At 41.7% G+C, this 19,835-nt stretch overlaps 2 protein-coding genes across 3 annotated transcripts; both read right to left on the reverse strand.

Moving 5' to 3' along the window:
* Window positions 1-427: 427 nt before the first annotated feature.
* slc39a8 (solute carrier family 39 member 8) lies at window positions 428-10,962 on the reverse strand. The gene is made up of 8 exons (XM_046413118.1): window positions 10,386-10,962; window positions 9,606-9,768; window positions 6,576-6,745; window positions 6,317-6,439; window positions 5,524-5,679; window positions 3,740-3,947; window positions 2,710-2,894; window positions 428-1,652 (listed from the first exon to the last, which is right to left on the reverse strand). The coding sequence occupies exons 1-8, from the start codon at window positions 10,611-10,613 to the stop codon at window positions 1,506-1,508; spliced, it is 1,380 nt and encodes a 459-aa protein (XP_046269074.1). The 5' UTR covers window positions 10,614-10,962; the 3' UTR covers window positions 428-1,505.
* Window positions 10,963-11,376: 414 nt separating this feature from the next.
* manba (mannosidase, beta A, lysosomal) lies at window positions 11,377-19,601 on the reverse strand. 2 transcript variants are annotated; one of them, XM_046413116.1, is made up of 17 exons: window positions 19,261-19,601; window positions 18,287-18,381; window positions 18,111-18,216; window positions 17,834-18,007; window positions 17,463-17,586; window positions 17,047-17,216; window positions 16,786-16,896; window positions 15,951-16,102; window positions 15,607-15,724; window positions 14,900-14,986; window positions 14,447-14,614; window positions 14,132-14,350; window positions 13,520-13,684; window positions 13,250-13,394; window positions 12,913-13,055; window positions 12,064-12,324; window positions 11,377-11,956 (listed from the first exon to the last, which is right to left on the reverse strand). In XM_046413116.1, exons 1-17 carry the CDS (start codon window positions 19,474-19,476, stop codon window positions 11,732-11,734), a joined length of 2,679 nt encoding a protein of 892 aa, XP_046269072.1. In that variant the 5' UTR covers window positions 19,477-19,601; the 3' UTR covers window positions 11,377-11,731. The 2 variants fall into 2 exon arrangements, with proteins under 2 accessions (XP_046269072.1, XP_046269073.1); XM_046413117.1 differs by lacking the exon at window positions 19,261-19,601 and adding an exon at window positions 19,150-19,229.
* Window positions 19,602-19,835: the final 234 nt, after the last annotated feature.

A 19,835-nucleotide genomic window follows, 5' to 3' on the forward strand; every position in this document is an offset into this window, starting at 1 on the left:
TTACAAAAGGGCGATAAGTCCTTGTCAAACAGGACAACATCCCAGCTCCATGGTGTAAAACGTTGACAGATTTATTAAGACTGCCACTGTGCATGCATTGATAGATTGACAGACGATATTTTATTGTTGATATAAATAGATAAAACAGTATTTACTTTGCCATTTGTTTAAATGAGTCTGTTTAAATAAGTTGTTTTTTCTTTTTTTTTTGCAAACTAATGATTTCCAACCAAAATAAAGAACAGTCTAAAAAAATGCTTGATTTAGTATAGCGTAACTATTTTTCTGCTTTTCTATCACCGGTCATCTTATCAGTATTATCTTACAAACCTTTTGGAGGTTCTGGACCCCAAATTAGAACTGCAGGCAGAGCGTGTTTGGCAACTGATAATTTCATTACATTTTATTCTTAGAAAATAAAATATCCACACACTATGCCATCAAAGTGGAATATTTTTATTTATTTATTTTTTTTGTTTATACATTTATAGGTAATAAGTATTAAAATGAAAAACTAAATTGCATAAAAACCTTAAATCCACAAAATGCTTTGGATTTATATTTTAAGAACCTTACCAGGTGTCGCATACCAACTAAAGAAAATCGAAGAGAATACAAAGAAGTTGGGGACACAAGTCGAACGTACAGACACATTACTGAAAAATGCACATATTGTACATAATCTTTCAACAGAATGAAACCCCGAGGGGGAAAAGGTCCATGCAGATGAATTATACTTCATGTGTGGAGCAAAAAACTCAAATGATTCATAATATAATGTACATATGGCCTCTGAACTCTGACGTAGACGCACATATTACCCATTTTGAACTACAAAGTTCATCAAAGCTCATGTCATCTATTCAATTTCAATTTAATTCAATTCAGTTTATTTATATAGCGCCAATTCACAACAAAAGTTATCTCATGACACTTTCCAGTTAGAGCAGGTCTAGACCAAACTCTTCAATTAAAGTCAGGGTGGTGATTTTTGTTATATTTTGCCTTACGGGAGCACAATCAGTGAGAATCCCAATCTATTTTCATTAAAATCAGTATCTAAAAGCAACAAACATACTATATTCAAAAAAGAGCAGAAAATCTGAAAGGAAAAGGTCACAGAGGTCACAAAGCCCTGAGGTCAAACACGGCTGCCACGATAGCACAGCTGATGTTTGTTTACACCACAGCAACAGTGAGCATACAGTCAGTGTAAGATATTTCACACTATATGAAGACAGAAAAAATAATTTATTGTCTCCCTAAAACAAATTTGACTACAGTTTATACATCAAATGATTGTAAAGATTTTCCCTTTTTATACGTAAACATTCCACTAAATTGACAGTCAGAACACATAAAAGCATCATTTTTCCTTTAAACGTGTGGTTTTGTTTGTACAAAACATTCACTTCACGTTCACTTTCCCACCCAGCCGAGCGAGCGGTCAAGAGAAGCAGCTCCTTTGTTAATTTTCACTTCCAGTTTTTTGTTTCCTTTTCCCTTTAGCCCAGGTTGATCTGCCCTGCAAACATGGTGATCATCAGGATGATGGTGAACCCGGTGAGCAGCCCTGCGTTCTGGATCAGGAAGAACACGATCTTAGAGGAAGTGCTCTTCTGTTCCCGTGCTATGCTGTCCATCTCTGGAAACTGGAGACAAAGAATGACAATCAGATATCTGTCTCCCACACAATCCTTTAACCGACGAAACACACTGACCTCATTGTTTAACATAATGAGAAGTGGTATACATGCGAGAAGTGTGAAAAGGCTGGCTTGTGTGGCTACAGATACTGTATTGTTACAATACAATTAAACTGGAGAAAACACCACAAGTGAAGCTTCTCGTCACCTGACTGCTGATGCATGTCAAAAAGAGGCCATAAGTTTCACCTTATAACAAAAATCTTTTTTCTTTCTGCCAGGAAATCCCATGAAAAGACCAAAACAGCATGACTGTGGCCCAGTGCACAAAGCAAAGCTCCATAAAGACATGGTTGGATGAGTTTGGTGTGGAAGAACTTGACTGGCCCACACAGAGTCCTGACCTCAACCCCATCCAACACCTTTGGGATGAATTGGAACGGAGATTGTGAGCCAGGCCTTTTGGTCCAACATCAGTGTGTGACCTCACAAATGCTCTACTGCATGAATGGGCACAAATTCCCACAGAAACACTCCAACATGTTGTGGAAAGCCTTCACAGAAGAGTGGAAGCTGTTAGAGCTGCAGAGCTGTCTGTGTGTTTAGAATGAGACGTCATCAGCACTGTTGGTGTGATGGTCAGATGTCCCAGTACTTTTGTCTATATAGTGTATGTAAGGCTTGATGAAGGTCCTGCGCTAACGTTATATCATTTCAGACGAATTCTTCTTGTCTTCATCTCCTGTGCAGAACATTTTAATAACAAAGTTTTTTCAGCCACTTGGGGGCAGCACAACAAGCTCTAAACTCAATATTGACACACTAGCACTGGGCAGAAGTGAGAAGGCAAGAAAAACGGTAAAGTTAAGGACTCTAAGCTAAAACAATGAGCTGAAGCACGCTAAAATGCTGTTTAAAGCTGAAGATAACTGCATTATCATTTGATAAGTTCCCATGAGAAAATCCTTTCACACACATGAAGTGATTTGACCCATTGTTAACATTAAAATACCGATCCTCAGTATCCTCATACAGTATCCTCAGGGAGTGGAACTGAACTCACCATATCTGCCAGTGCAATATACAGGAACATTCCTCCTGCGATGGCAAAGATTGCATTGGGGGTAAAGTTGCTCCCGAGCAGGATGCCAAACACCAGACCGACGTAACACGACACTGCTGAGAGCAGGTTGAAGAAGATGGCTTGAGGAACGCTCATACCAGCACTCAGCAAGATAACAAAGTCACCTGCAGAGGAACACAACACAGGGTTGATGCTACGGTGCTGAACGCTGATAAATTAAATGGGACATTTTTTAACTTTCTGTCAACAAGAACAACTTAAAAAGCTTTTCATACTGGGAGTATTAAGACAAGTTAAATCTGGCATAACATTTTTGCAGAGTTATGGTTTGAGTTAAAAGTGAAATTAGTAAGAATTCTTCCCTAAAGCAAAAAAAAAATAATCAGACATCTATTCAGTTTAAGCACAAAAATCAACACCAGAGAAGCTCAATGCCCACAGCAGCTCCTGCTTTTTCACTAAGCTGTTCAGTTGAGTACTTTCACTTTTGACAGACTTTACTCATAATAGTTATACTAAGGCTTTGAATGCACGACTTTTACTTTTAGTGGAGTTTCACCGCCGCTGGTTAGTGTTTGATTTGATATTTTGGTGCAGTTCTGCAGTTGGTCAGCAGATGTTGATAAAGATCCCAGCTTCCCAATGACAGGCTGCTAGGAAGCCAATGTTTAGTTTGAGTGAAAGGATGCAACCTGCCTTTAACCCCCTAAAATCCATGTTTTCTGTTTAATTTCCTCTTAAATTTTCCTTAAACTTTACTCAAACGGGTCTGACATATGAGCTCGTGGCAGTTCTTCATTGAAACTGTGTGATGTTCTCGCGGATTTAAATGTTCAAACCTGAGACGCTGATTTCTAGATGTCTTGTGTCATTATATACATACTTCCCATAAATTCAGGGCAAAAGATTTGAAAACTATCTCCTCCAGAACTGAAAGCAAAGTTCTGTGGGATCGAGTAGTGTTTGACTGCACGGTTTGTAATGATGTAATGATAAAAGCCTCACTCACCCAGCTCATGCGGAAACTCCTCACATATGATGGCCGTGGACGTACTGAAGCCAGTCAGCACTGACACGGTGAACGAGGCACCGATAGCAAGTCCGTCAATGAAGTTGTGCAGTGCGTCGCTCAGAGTTATCATCCATGCCACCGTCTTGATGCTGGAGATGCGTTTCCCACGCAGCCAGTGGCACATCAAACCGGACACCTGGATGTCCTGGAAGAGTGATGGGAGCAGGTTAAAGGCACATGGCGGCTGCTGCTGCTGCTGCTGCTGCTGTTTGGTCGTACCACAGAGGAGTCATATGTAAACAATGGCACATGTGGATTTAACGACCCACAGAGATAATACGCAATGAAAACCCAAAGTTCAAATCATCCAGAAAATAAGTAACAGAGTTGAACATTTTGCTTTTGGCATCTGATCAATACCTTGTAAAGGGATTTTCTCAACAGTATGACAAACTAGAGGGCAACAAATGTTCAAATTTTGAGTTAAGATCTACTTGCTTAAATGCAAATTTCAATTTTAAAGAATACAGTCCACAGTCACACTAGTTATATTATTTTATTATTTTTTTATTATTTTACGCTCCCTTCTGTTTCCGAACTTGACAAAACCTCAGTGACAAGCAGGTCTGCACAATGTGAACAAACCAACAGAGTGTTGGGGCCAACTAAACGGCTACGCTGATTGGACGACGTCACATGGCTCCTCCCTCACAGACGTATGGTAAGCAAGTGAGTTATAGCTACAACACGGCAGATGCCTAGTTTGGCATTGATTTATTGGTCTACCTCAACCGAAGATGACACGAAAGTCATACGTTTTGGAATCATAAATCAAAATATTGTTAAAAATGTTGGATGCAAGAGTTATGTCAGGGGATTCATCCTCTGGAGACCTCAAATGTCTGTACAAATTTCCACAGCAAATGCTTGATCGACTACAGGAAGTATTTCCCCTAAATGAATGTGCCGCACTTGCAACAGAGCTCCGACACACATAAAAGCACAAATGTTTTTTTCTGGGAAACCTGAGAACGGGCAGACAAAAACAGAGCATTTGGGCCTTGGTTGAAGATACTGAGCAGTGACAGAAACGCCCCTTTTCACTAGCCAAACAAGGAGTCTTTGTGCTCAAGTCACACAAGTCCAGCATTTACCAGGAGGGGAAGGATCTGAGGCCTTCAGCTCGGTTTCACTGCTTTATCCCTCTGTGACACATCTGTTGGTTTAGCATTTTTGATCCCTTCAAAGTTAGTCCTCAGGACATGAGAGACTGCAGGGTTAAATATTAACAGCAGCTGTCTGTCCCTGATAACAGCCCGGTGACTCTTAGGCAAAAACTAAACATCGGAGCTTGCAGAAAGTGAAAAGAAACATGTTTAAACAGCAATAAAACCTAATCATTCTTGGGTCACTCCATCCTCTTTGAACATACCTTGAAATGTTGTTGATGTTACCGGATGACTGATATGATGTTAAAAATGCTGTCATTAATTTATGATCCCGGATGAATTCCTGTGTGGTGCGTGTGTTTGTGATAATAAACCCTTGTGGACAGCAAATTTCTATTAAACACATATACACTTAAGATAAGATTTCAGTAAAGAGTCACAGTTTTCACAAGCTAATCTCAAGACTTAGAAACTCATGAGATAAAAGATGACAGGGTTGATTATTAATACGACATGTGCCCAGAGAGAGATGATCAACCCCAACAGGCGGACTGTTTAAGTCAGCCTTTATATTTTATCACTGTTAGAGATGACTTGAGTGGGTACTGGTACCTGAGAAGGTTGTTGGTTTGGGTTGGGGCTGCTCCTGCCTGTGGTGATGGTACTGATGCTGGTCAGAACGATGGAGTCCTTTTTCTCCGGTATGTCTCCGTTGTGGACGGAGTTCTCTTGAGGCAGCTCTGCAGGACTGAAGTGGCTGTGACCGTGCTAAGGACAAAGGAGACATGGGGTGGGTGCAGGGAATAGTCCGCAATGTCTTCCTCTTTCAAAATCGAAGTCTGCATTGTGCCTTTTAGAACGCTTTGTCATTCCCAGCCTGTAGAACAGTGCAAATGAATGAGCCCTGAATCAGCCAGTATTCACCCGTGGCAGACCAAACTGCATAGTGACAGTGAGGTTCATGGGGACACAATCTAAACCCAGAAGGCGTCATTATTCCATTGCCATTACATTTTGCTATCAAAATCTAATGCAGAATGAGACGACATGCCCGTTAAAAACATAAAATGCCAAGTTAATAGCAAGCAAAAAACAATTTTCAATTTCTGTTGTCAGCCTGTGCTGTTTTAATACCTCTGTGTTTATATATTAGTGTTATAACATAAGTATATATTTATTTAAGATTACAATCTATCACTGATGTGTCCCTGACCTTTGTGCAAAATGATAAAAATAGAAGTAGGTCAAAAAGCTTGTAAAACTGATGTGGCTTCTGTTGCTCTTGTGGTCACTAATTAGCAGTCACATGTGTTCATAAATCAGGGCTATTACTGGTAGTTCTACAAGCGGAATAAAAGATATCACTCTGCGATAAAAGATAGTACTTACTGTACTGTTCTCTTACCTCATGGTCTAAGCCGAGAGCCAATTTCAGTATCTTCTCCATGAAGAACAGGAGGTAAAACCCTCCAAATATTCCAACTGCATTTGCCACATAGTTGTCCGATTTGGGATCAAAACCCAGAGCCTGTGGATTAAAAGCAGAATGTTTGCAGCATGCTGGGTCACAAAACCTCCCTTTATGAAGCACTAAAACATCTGCAGAACCTGAACTTCTTGATTTCATCATAGCCTCGGTGTTACCCACTCCACCTCTCACAAACCTCTGGTATGAGCTGAAGTACAGCATTGGAGAACAGCGTGCCGATGGCCAGGCCGATGAAGTACGTGAGCACTTTGGGGAAATAAGACTTCTTGATGAAGGGGATCAGTAGGAGGCCAAGCAGAGACGCCAGGTTGATCAAAGTGACCGCCAGAAACCCATAACCCCACACTGTCAGGGCAGAAATCAAAAATGTACAATTACAGTTATAATGCCAAACTTTGTTTTGTTGACATCTTTTAATGCTTTAGGCTTAGCCTGTTTCTGTGGTGTTTCCTCATCCTTTACAGGACCAAACATTAAGTTTCTGTCAACGTGGTTTAAGTTTCTCTGTTCTCCTTTCTTACTTTACTTTACTCAACCTGTTAAGCAGTGACACAGCTACTTTCTCAGCGATGTGTTTAAAATGGTCATGAACTGGGCAAGAGCAAATGAATGGACTGTTGAGTGTTTAAGGTGATGCAGGACATCCACTGGTGGCCATATTGGATTTCTGCCTCTATTTTGGGACTTTTCTTGCTCTGAGTTGAGTCCATGAGGCAGGACCTCCTGTCCGACTCTTATACAATCTGGCCTCATTTGCCAACATTAGCAGACCCAAACCCAACCAAGGACTTAAATCAAAGAGGACCAAAGAGGAGCTTGGATTGGTGCCATAAATAAGATTAACTGCTGCCTGGAGGACTCAACTCAAGGTTATAAACTCCCTTTAGACAAGCTAAAGGAGAAGGCTAACAGAAGCAGAGGAACGTTTTTAAATGTAGGTAACGACCTAATTATTGTGGAAAAAATCTGAAAAGATGACTGATTTCATTGTTTGGATGTTTACAGGAGAAGTTCATTAAATTCTCTTTGCTCGCTCTTCAGCATTATTAGGAAAACACAAACTTCTGCTTGTAATTTATTGTTAAACAGATGCTAAACACATAGCGCTCAGGCTAAGCTCTCTTCCAAAGCATATATGGGCAAAACTGATATACGATGATAGGATAGGATGATATTTTTGTGAAAGCAGCCCTTTGTATGCACAACGTATCTGCCGTTAGTCAAAGTAAACATTAGCATGAGAATTAGCTTGTGTAGCTAGCGGTGGGGGAGTGCTGCATGGTTGTTGGGTTAGCTTCCTTGCTAGTGAGCAAAGACTGAGCTTTCTCATACCATAACTTTTTCTTTTGGAGCCATCGGCAAAGTTTCATGTGTGACAGAAACAAAATTGAGGAGATATACTCCTGTAATATCACTGAATATATCTACACAGAACAATTTTAAGATATCTGTTTTGATGTCGCGTGACAGCTCTTCAAAACCGTCATGGCACCAGACATCTCTGCTGGAACAGGAAGATCTACATTTTGTTATATTTATTATCATGCAACAGAGTTAACAAACAGTCGTTTAGCTCAACAAAAGACACTATTTATTTGCATAAGAAGAATTCTGTTCTCAAGGCAGCAGAAGAAACAGCATGCATCATGAACAACACGCCGAACAACAGTCACAGTGGGTTGTAACTGTGCCAACACCGTCTGACCGTCAATCTGAGAGGTCAGTAGCTCCCTGAGTCAACCCAGGACATTGTGGAAAGTTATGACTTCTCCAGGAGATGACTTTTTATGAGGAAACAGATAAGTAAGACTTGCAGATAGGTACGTGTAGGACCTGAGCCAAAGGTACAGATTCAGGCATCCCTCCCCGTGGATGTAGGGAACCGGGTACACTTTAGCTTGAACAGTTCATTTACAACCCGTAAATCAAACATAAACTTCAAAACCTCAAAGCAGCTGAGCCTTTATCTGACTGTTGACAATGAAACAGATTATCAGCAATTTAGCCATAATAAAAACCTACTTGTGCAGCACATGACATCCTGTTGTGGAGTGAAACCCTAAATGTAAATTGTTGATAAATGATCAACAAATCAATTCTGAAGTGTTTATTGTCCAGGAGATCAGACAGACATCCTGTTGTCTTTGTGTAAATGCCTAAATATCCATCACACCTCAATCTTTAAGTGTTTCCAGAGTCTAAAATACTCTGAGACTCAAGTTCTTTCTTGACGAGGTCAGTTCAATCACAGTTCTGGAGCTTTTGATCACATCACACAATCTTTTCAGTAGATAAAAGTTTACCTGGTTGTCATGGAACAGCAGACATTCAAATTTACATTTTTCTGAACATTTGACATGGCAAAGTAATCTTTACCTTGTCCTTAAAATTCACAAATTTAATTTGAAATAAACTCTGTGACAAGTGGGCAAACAGCGCCAAACAGTTTGAAAAAATGTGATTATTTTGCCAGCACTTTTCCATTCTTTTTCCATATCCTAATTTCCTGATTTGATTCAAGGAAACTTTAAAAGAAGGAAAAGTCGTTATGTGATACCAACATTAATTCATTTAGTTTTCTTGATTTGTTTTGAGCAGTTTCTGTGACCTACTAGTGGATCAAATGTAGTCTGAATAGCAAGAAGTATCAGTCTATGTAGAATAAGAAAAATGGGGAAAGTCAAGTCCAAAACATAAAACATTTTTCTCCATGTTTTAGTCAAGACATGGAAAGTTAATTAGTTAGTTCACTGACTTTATGCAGGAGTTTCCAACCAGCAAGTCATGACCCCCCCCCCCCCATACTGTGGATAAAATTAAGAATGAAAAAGAATTAATTAATTAAGAATTAATAATGTTATGTAAACAGTTTGTTTTCTAAAGTTTTTGTTTGGTGTCAGAGGTTTTAAATGGTTTGTCATGGGGAGGGGGGTTCTGCTGTAGCAGATAAGACACAGGACAAAGGACGACCTCTGGCAGCACCGACGCCGTTTGATCTGAACCCTCGACTACACAGCTGAGTCAAATGAAACTTCGGCAAACTCACGTCGTCTTGGTTTTTAGGGCTTACAAGCAAAGAGAAATCAGAAACTGAGATAAAAGCAGAGTCGGATTTAACTCAAGGCGACAAACCGCCATGAGCTGTGAACTATTTGAGTTGAGGCGGTCTTGACAAACAAACCAACGTTGCGATGAAGCAACTCACCACTGTAGTCAATGGGGGGCAGAAGCGTAGGGCCGTTGTGGGGGCAGGAGGGCAGCAGCACCTGGGTCAACACAGCGGGGCAGATCTGGTCCAGATGTTCCGCACTCAGCTGACTGACATTCCCTAAGCCAAAGTGGGACAAAATCTGCTCTGTGGACTGACACTGAGGGACAGAAAGACAACATGAGACATGCTTTGGTTTTTAAAATCTCCTTTTTGTCTAAAATCTGTTCTGCTGTGTTTTCAGTGTTCCAGTTTATTGCACGTGTCTTCTTTTATTTCACATCTTTTCTTATGAAATCCACTATATTAGTATTATATTATTAGTCCCAGGGGACAAAACGAGATCCATTAGTGACATTTCTCATGAAGTTAGCCTAATCATTCTTACACACAGTTATCTGTCAATTTACTAATCACACCAAAGAGGAACTGGTAAAATAACTTTTAATGACAAAACAAAGGAATAATGAGGGGGAAAATGCATAAAATAAGCATTAACACACAGAAGTGGTCCAAAACAAGCCTGATTATGCAATTAGTACTATGAGTACTATTAGAGTAAACAAGTCGTTACGTCACTTAAAGTGTTAGAAAAATGCTTTTATAACTAAAAAAGCATTTAACTAAATTTAGTCTTTTCGTTAATAAACTGAGTATGACTACATATTACATATTACACACCGTAAGGACTCAACTGTAGTTTCTGTAGGTCTTTAAATTACCATTAATAACTTTTAACCGTGCAAAAAAGTACTAATAAAAAGCTGATGTGCTCACCTCCTGGTTTGCCAGCGGGTTTCCTTCACTGAATACCTCCTCAGACCTTCTGGCTGAGATTAGCAGCAATAAATTGCTCAGATTCTCCGTTGAGATGGAGTTATTTTCACCATAATAGTGTATAATATCATCCAGATATGCCCGACCCCCCAGGTCAACCACATGTATACTGTGGGACTTTGAAATAAAGACGAACACGCACGTAATAACACATCTGAAGTAAGACATCTCTGAGTTAACTGATTGTTCCCTTCGATGAAAAACAAATCAAATCAATCTGCTGCGAGATTTCACTCAGAGCTCAACCGTCCCGACCCGCCGAGTCTGCGCGCAGTCCGCAGTCACATCCATCGCTCTTTAACTGCTTATTATCTTGGGAGCAGCAGTCTCTCCTGATGCGCTCTGAGTGACCTATCAGCCCTACCTGAGGTAGACCAGGTTCAAAGATCGGCCTGCAGAGGCACGCGGGGCGAAGAAATGGAGGTGACCGACCGCGTGCACCGCGTTTCAATGCTTTCTTTTGTGACCGACTTTCTCACTTGGTATGCAACGATTTCTCTCTCTCTCTCTCTCTCTCTCTCTCTCTCTCTCTCTCTCTCACACACACACACACACACACACACACACACACACACACACACACACAGAGACGCACCGTAAACACGAGGCCGTCTCTAAACGCGCCTGTCGCCGCCTGGTGGCAGCAGATGATCAACGCAAGCTGAAGAAACGAGAGCAAAGGTGGCAAAATACTGTTAACTGCACTGACAAGAACATAAAAGCATTACGTCGACCCAAAACTAAGTGTATGTATACAAATGTATTTAAGTTAATTGTTCCTTCAAGGTGTGAGCAAATACAAATAGTAGAAAGAATGAAATACTGAATGTGTGATTGCTTTTAACAGTCCTACAGGAAGAGGGTGGACATGTCTGCACGTCTCTACACAGCAGCATGCAGGGTTCATATTTGACAGTGAATTAACAATAAATAAAAACCACCTTGATGTTTTTTTATTTATTACGCAGAGATTCAGTGTGTAGGGTTTGGATGGATTTCTTGGCAGAAATTGCATATAATATTCGTAATTTGTGTACAATCTCCTGAAGCTAAGGAGTGTTGTGTTCTGTCGTGTTTTTGCCTTAAATCGGGTCTTTTTTCTATCTACACAGGAAGCGGGTCCTCCTCCACGACTTTTCTGCTGTGACTGTTTGGCAAGAAAACAAGTTCAAACATTGAGCTTCATCAGCTTCGGTCCAAACAACGTGACTCAAATCAAACCAAAGCCACAGTGTCAGTGTCATGGAGGCAGAGTCTATTGCCTCTCCTGGCCGGCTGGTCTCAGGTCAGTATACGTCCACTAAAGAAGTGATGGTGAGGGATGTGGAGAGCTCTGCAACGCTGGTGGGTCGCCACGCGTTAAAACTGACCGTCCTGTTTCTTGAGACCATCAGGAAGCCGTTGGAGCTGAAGCGTCCAGGGATGTTGCCCACATCGAGCCACACGAAAGGAGCCACGGAAGCAGAGCGGAGGGTGATGGCGTATCCCGTCTTATCCTCCTGCACTTTGGCCTGCAGGGAAACACACTGTAGATTAATGGTCTGTTCCATCACTGCCTCCTTGCATTGTGTGTGAATGAATGTCAGCAGCTGAGCATCTGTTTCACAAGGTGTCTTACTGTGATGTTGGCTGTCCGGAGTCCCTGAGCGTCTTTGGGCGAGCAGGGGAAGTGGTGGTTGGTGGGGCCCTGCTGGCTGCTGCTGCTGTCCTCCAGGTGAAACGTGAGAATGCAGGTGAGGCGGGTGCAGCGTCCACATCCCGCCAGCAGGCCGGAGACTGACTGTTTAAAAATGGCTGCGGCGCTGCCCCCGGGGACCAGGAGCAGGTCTGACTTCAGTGTACACACTGGATCCAGATCAGTCCACGAGTACACGGTCACCTGATGGGCAAAAGTCCAAACGTGTTTTTAGGATTCAAATGATCTACAAACCACTTTGGAAGTGTTTCCATTTTTATCTCCAAGTGTGTGATAATGCAGGGCTGAGTGATACATCGTGTGTTATTGGAGTCCTATGATAGAGAATGAAGATAAGGTGTCTTAGTTTGCCAAATTAATGAGAAAATTCCTCACTAAAAGAGACTACAGATACACAGAGCTTCTCATCAAAAACCACACCAGTCAAGCTCTAATGGTAAAGGACAACATGCAAAGTGAAGTAAACAGGAACTACACAGTGAGGACATGAGAACAAAAACATGAAACTCATCATACTGCAAATGATGCAGGCAAATAGTTAATGAAATGCCTGCTTTGCAAACCTCTTTTTATTTTTATTTATCTCATTTTTCTGGTTTTGTTGGTTTGACTTTTATTAGCAGACACTGTAAGCACATGCACTAACTATCTCAGTTTGCATCCGGCTGTTGTTCCTTTGTTATCTGAATGCACTTTCTGTAAGGCGTTTTGGACAAAAATGTCTGTAAAGCGATTGTGATGTAAAGACACAGTTTAGCACTGAAAACACACCACTGCCCTGAGCTTCAGGTCCTGGCTCAGGTCTGAGACGGCGTAGATGAAGAGCGTGTCGTCATCCTCGAAGCCGACAGGCAGGACGGCGGCAAAGAAGTCCTGTGCGAAATAATGCAGCATTTTCCACTTCCCGCCAAACTCTGCACACACACACAAGGAAACGGTAAATGATCTCCAACCTCAAGTAATGATAAGTACATTCATTACACGGCAACAACACCTTAAATATGTCTTCATGTTCTCATACGGCAAAAGGTGCAGAGTGCAGGAGTCCAAAATACAAACAAGTTCATCAAGATCAAACGTGTCCGCTGAATGGGCATTGTTCACTCACCGATCGATGACCAGGAAGGCGCCTGCCAGATAGCATTGAGCTGCCAGTAGAGAGCGCCCATAGTGCGACCTTTGCCCTCAAAGATCTCACTCTGACTTCGGCGGTAAAACTCGGTCTGAGCCTTCACGCACTGAGCCTGCATGACCTGCACGGGAAACACGACGGCATTCAGCAGAGTGTTGGATACCGTTACACTCAGGGGAAAATGAACCCAGTGTTACAGATGGCTTTAAACGTGTCAGATTTGAAGTGTGTGTGTGTGTGTTTTACCTGAGTAATGTAGACTGTATCTGTAAATCTCTTCAGGGGATCAGTGGAGTTTGGCAGGTTGAAGTGCCAAGCAGCCTGCAGTAACATCTGCTGGTTCCCGTTCTCGTGGTGCTGACGATGGGAAGCGAACTGACTGTCGTAGCTCCAGTCTTCTTTTATGGAAACCTGAAGCGTCACAAAACAGACGAACGCTTTACGCCACCTGAAATAACGATAAAACTGCAGGCTTCTGCGGAGCTGCGTTGATGTGATCTGCCTCTTAAGTTCTGTTTTGTAATTATTAACTATCTTTAATTTTCAATTCAAAACTTACACATTTCACCTTCACTTATTTATCTGTTTTGTTTTGTTTTTTACCTCTTCTGGTGTTTTAGGAATTGATGTCAAATCAACAATTATTATCGTTATAAACATTAGTAGCAGAAATATTCAGTGTATCCTTGGCTCTTAATTGAAAGCAGTTTTAGAAAATAAAAAAAAAAACAGGGAAAAGAAAACTTCTCTCTCCAGTTAATATTTTAGAGGACATATCGCATTTTTATAATACATTTTAAATATTCTGTTAAAGTCGGTGAGAAAAACAAAACACGATTGCTTGGTTTGTTCAGTCACCGGCTGCAGAGTGGAAAAGGAAGGCCAGGACTGGAAGCCGAACTCGGAGACGAAACGCGCTCGGGGGAAATTCCGCCAATCCCAGCAGTCCGGCGTGTAGCTGTAGAAATGCGTGTCCCCGTAGAGGGGGTCGTAAGGGTTCGCCGCCACCCAGCCCTCCTGCTCTGACTCAGCCCCATTCGTCGGGCTGGAGACGAGGAAAGGCCGACTCTGGTCCTCCTGAAGGGCGGACAATAAATCATCACACTGCATGAGACACCTTCCATCAGGTAATCTGTAACCGTAACCAAACATGAGATTTGATTTGACTCTCACCTCTTGCACTATTGCCCTGATGTTGCTCACATACAGCTTCACGTAGTCTCTCAGGTATGTCGGCCTCTGGGAATCTGGGATGTTGAACCAGTCGGTCGCCAGAGCAGCTTCATTTTCGTTGTTTCCACTCCAGATTATTATGGAAGGATGAGACTTAAGACGCTGAACCTGACGAGTAAACACAAGATGAAACTGAATACATTTAATGTCAGGATCAGGAAAAACAACTTTTGGAAAACGTTTTAAAAGCACAGCTGACGCCATGATAGGATGAAAGTAAAAAGTTATGTTTTGGTTTGGTTAATTTTCCATCTAAATATGTGCTTTGATTTTCTGATAAAAACACTGAATGTGAAGCTTTTCTAATTTTTTCCATGTGGTTTTGGACAGCGTCCAGATATGAACCAATGAACAGAATAAGATTAAATCAAACTAAATAAATACGGCGCTCACCTGTTGGATGACCTCCTCTCTGACCGTCTGTATGAAGTCGTCCTCGGTGGGATACATAGCACAGGCAAACATGAAGTCCTGCCAAACCTAAAAGACGCACATTGTTGTTCATGAGCCCCAGCGGATTTACACAAACAGAAATCACATTGAAATCTGTCCTCAGATGGTCCTGCATTTCTTCAGTGATGGTTTGAGGGAAGATATTCTTCGGGACATTTTTCTTCCCGGTGACAGACAGAAGGTTTATAAGGAGCAAATCTTAACGCTGCTGGTGTCGTTATTTTATATTCATCACACTGCAGAATCAACATTTGCTTCATAATGACATGCCTGTGCTAAAAACAAAAATAATAAATGAATTATCATTTTGCCAAAGATGTGTTTGAACACATTTACCATCAATAAATGAATGAGAAGATCTGAAATCTCTTTATGTGTTAAACTGCTCCTCCTGTACTTCCTGATGTAAAAAGGTTCTCAGTCTTCTGTCCCTCTAAAGGTCCCTCAACACGCTTTTGATTTCTCCTCACGCTAATGATGGTCTCTGTTTCCCATCTAATGTCCAAAAGTAAATGTGGCTTAATGATTTTAGGGTTTATTTTTGTTGAAGTGCTGCTGAAGGGCACCTGTAACTCAGTACAAAGATTAAAGAAGATGTTACGTCTCATAAAGAGGTTTGGCTACATTGTGACAGTGACAGCAGTTACCATGATCCCCATCTCATCACAGATGCTGTAGAAGAGATCCTGTTCATACACTCCTCCTCCCCAGACTCTGAGGACGTTCATGTTCACATCCACCACCGACTGCAACAAGTTCCTTAAGCTGCAGGCCAAGCAGAGAGCAGAGAGCTTCAGGGTTAACATATTCAAACTCAGCAGCTGGAACAAGCCTGTCCTGTGAATCCAAGTCAGAAGAAAGCTACACAAAGAGAAAAAAGGAGGCAATAGCTTCTCCTACAATATCATCACCATCATCGTGATCAGTATTCTCCTCATCGTGCAGCCCTCAGCTGAAACACTTTAGGCTGAAGCTTTCCATCTAAACTCACACAGCAGGGGTGACCTGGTCCTGGAAGGAGTGGGCTGGGATCCAGTTGGAGCCTTTGAGGAAAACTGGTTTCCCATTGATGCGGAAATAAAAGCTCAGTCCTAAAGACCCAGAAATTGGCTCCTGGACAAGTTCTGCTGTGCGAAAATACACCTGCAGGAGACGTTTTCATCAGAACGGTTAAACACCAAAACTAGCAAAAAACACACACCAACCTCCATGGATTCAACTTCAGGACCAAAAGTCAACTTTGTTATCTTCAGGTGTTTTTATCTGTCATGTGCAACCTTGAGATTCATGAAACAAATGAATCCTGTTGGGTTTAAATGTCACTCCTCTCTGCTTCACTGCTGAAGCTCCACCCTGTGATTCACACTGCTAAGACATCTAGACATTGTTGTTCTCCTGTGTAACAATTTGTGCCATATAATCAATAATTAATCATTACTTCCAAAGCATAACGAGCATAACATACCCTCCTGTTTGATGTCAAACTAAGCAGCTGGGATTGAGAAACCATCTTACTCATATTATCTGTCATGTTGCAGAGTGAAGAGGTGGACTTGGGATTTCGATATCAGCTGCAAACTTGAGATTTTTAGTCACTGATTATATCTTTTTATTCTGGTTGTTTTTATATTTATAGCATTAGGTATTTGTAGGTTATTGGGCTTATACCAGGACCAGGGAAACTAATTTTGTTCCACCTCATGTTTCTACATGTGTGAAATGACAATAAAGCTCTTGAATCCTTGAAACCCGACAATTGCCCATCAGCTAAATGTCTAAATAAAACGTGAGGAGGGTGTAAGTGTTGAGAGGCACCGAACTCTGACCTTAGATTCTGCATTCAGGATTAAAAACCCGTCCTGAAATCCTCTGACAGTGAGATGGTAAAAAGGTTGGTCACCGTGTCCGTTGGGCCACCACAGCTTCACTCTTTTATTCTGGAAAAACGTGAAAAAAAAGGGTCAAGCAGAGTCGATGCCGTCACAACACACGTACTTCTTAAGATAACCTACATTTTAACAGAGAGGCCTTTTTCTAACTTTAATAAATTCCTTTGCTGTGTCATTTTTGACTGGCCTATGGAATACCGTGTTGATGTGTAAGGTGAAGCTGTTCTTGGCCTTTCCTGGAAGAAACTGAGCCTGGAAGGTTTGCTCTGAGTCCAGCTCAGGTATGGAGAGCGTGATTTGGCCATTTGTTGTCTGAACGACATCAAGAAGAAGCTCAACCTGGACTCTCCACTGAGAGGTACTGAAATCTAGAAACACAGATTATATTGACGCTTAATCAAAAGACAGACACAGAGAAGATTTAAAAGAACATATTAGCTACACCCAGCTGAAATTAGTGCACTTTAATGGCGGCCATAATGTCCAGTTTAACTGACGGTATAACGAAACACATTCTTAAAAGGCAGTTTAAACACTCCTGTTCACAGTATTCTTTACATTGTGCAGGTTTACCCAACATAAGATGGTGATTGAAAAGATTAGGTGGGACTTACTGAATAGAGGAACATAGGAAACGTGAACGAGCTGCAGGACATCAAACGCCTCCAGTCGGACTGCCTTCCACAGTCCCATCGTGGGAAACGAAGGCCCCCAGTCCCAACTGAAAGAGCTTTGCTCCTTCCCAAAAACAGAAAGAATGAATTTTAGATGTGCAATGTCTCCACATTCATCATAAATTCATCTTTCAAATCAGATGATCTTCCACATTTCTTCACACCAAAACCAACATTTTCCCTGCTTTTCCAGTTCTGGAAAAGACAGATTTTTAAACTCAATCCAGTCTGATCACTCGTGTCCCCTCGGTAGTTTTTAAAGGCTGGGAGCTGAGAGGAAGGAGGAAGAAACTGTGGAAGGACGCTCTTACTTTTCTGATGAAATTGACATGACACTCCCCCTTCTGGACATCTGGAGGACATTCAGGAGGGACTCGGTAGGCAGGGTGAGCCTTCCTCCGCTCAGACGCGTAAAGAACCGGAGAGGACAGGCTGACTTTCAGCACGTTCTCCCCGTCCTTCAGCACGTTTCTGACTGGGAAGACCTGCACACCAAAACAGATGGGATTTCACAGAAAGAAAACAAATGTTGCACTCACGTAGAAGAAAATGTGTACAGTGCATCTGCTCCTTTTCCAGTGAACATACATATCTACGAAACATGTTGTCCGTCTTCCCGACATCGAATCCATTGAGCTGGATGGAAGCTACAGTGTCGACACCGTCAAACACGAGCTGCACCTTCTGTCTGGCCCTGTTAACAACACGCAGCCGTGTCACGATCAGATCATCCTCCAAAACACAATATAAATCACAACACTGACCTCAGATGGGGGGAGCCCAGAAATGTGGTCGTGTACGTCCAGTTGTCAAAGACAATCCAACGATAAGACACATCATTGAACCTGAAATACGGATCCTGAAAGAAAAGCCCAAACAGGATTCAGCTGGCAGGAATTACTTTTCTGTAATTAATCAATTCAAGATTCAAGATTCAAGATTCAAGAGTCTTTATTGTCATTATGCAAGCATAACGAAATTTTGTGCAGATTCTCAGCTTCAAAACACACTTATAAATAGGAAAATAAAAAATTGCACACCTTAGAAGAAAATATAAAAATATAAAATACAAAGTACAAAATGCAGAATACAGAGTGAGGTAGATAAAACAAAGTGCACTAGTGCCAGACTATGTGTATGAGTGTTTCACTGTAGGGGGGTTATTGCTTTAACAGCTCTGGGGAAGAAGCTGTCCCTGAGTCTGTTGGTGCTGGTTTTAATGTTCCTGTACCGCTTTCCTGATGGAAGCGGTACAAACAGTTTGTTGCCCGGGTGGGTGGGGTCTGTGGCAATGCGTCTTGCCTTCTTTAATTAATCTGTATATTAGCACATGATTTCACAGACAGAACAAAGTGTTGCCTGATGGCAAAGTCTGCAGATTTAAACTGCTTACATAAAGTACCACAGCAATGTGGTCAATGTTTAACTTGCATAAAAATGGTGCAAGGAACATGTTACGTATTGTACCACAACCTTAAAATACTGCAACACCGTCCTCAGTTCACACTTGTAAGTGAAGTATTACGGGAAAAAAGTACTTAAAAGGATCAAAAGTACTCACTAGACAGCAGAATGGCCTTTGTATAGACATTATGTTGTATTATTGGATTTACTCAAGCGTACTTACCGCCAAAAGAGATGACTACTGTAACAACCACATGAAGGAAAACAAACGGAAGACATGTAGGGAACACTGAGGCGTAAGTGTGTCCTCGTGTAAATTCATTAGTTTACTTACCCGGATGTATCCCTGTTGCTGGAGAGCTGAGTGAACACAACCTGGCACCTCTGCAGGCAGCGACAGAGAACCGTTAGCGTTTGAAAGACTCCATTTACCGTTCAGACACAGAGTTTGTTCCCGTTCGGCTCGTGAGGAAAACCCCGACAAAACTCCGGAAAACAAACACAATAAAACAGCGGGAACACGAACAGAAACGTTTCCACGCAGTGTCATGGTATTTGGTTCGTTGCAGACATGATAAATTATGGGACTATTGTCTAAAACGCTGTACTGTCTGCGTCCTGCTATGTTTACCGGATCGGCGCTTCCTTGTTTTGTCACGTGACCCTGTGCGTAACAGTCAGCTGATCAGAGCGGCCGCACGAGGCGGGACAGGACACGCGTCAACAGGAAAAGGAAAGGTCGAAGGAAGTGCACTTACTCAAGCACAGCTGAGTACACTGCTGAAGTACTACTACATTACTTGAATACTTCCATTTTTTGCTACTTTATACTTCTAGTCTACTACAGTTCAGAGGCAAATATTGTAATATTTTACTCCAATACATTTATTTGATAACTATATGGTTACA

Source organism: Scatophagus argus, chromosome 15, assembly GCF_020382885.2.
Source record: "Scatophagus argus isolate fScaArg1 chromosome 15, fScaArg1.pri, whole genome shotgun sequence".
NCBI lineage: Eukaryota > Metazoa > Chordata > Actinopteri > Scatophagidae > Scatophagus > Scatophagus argus.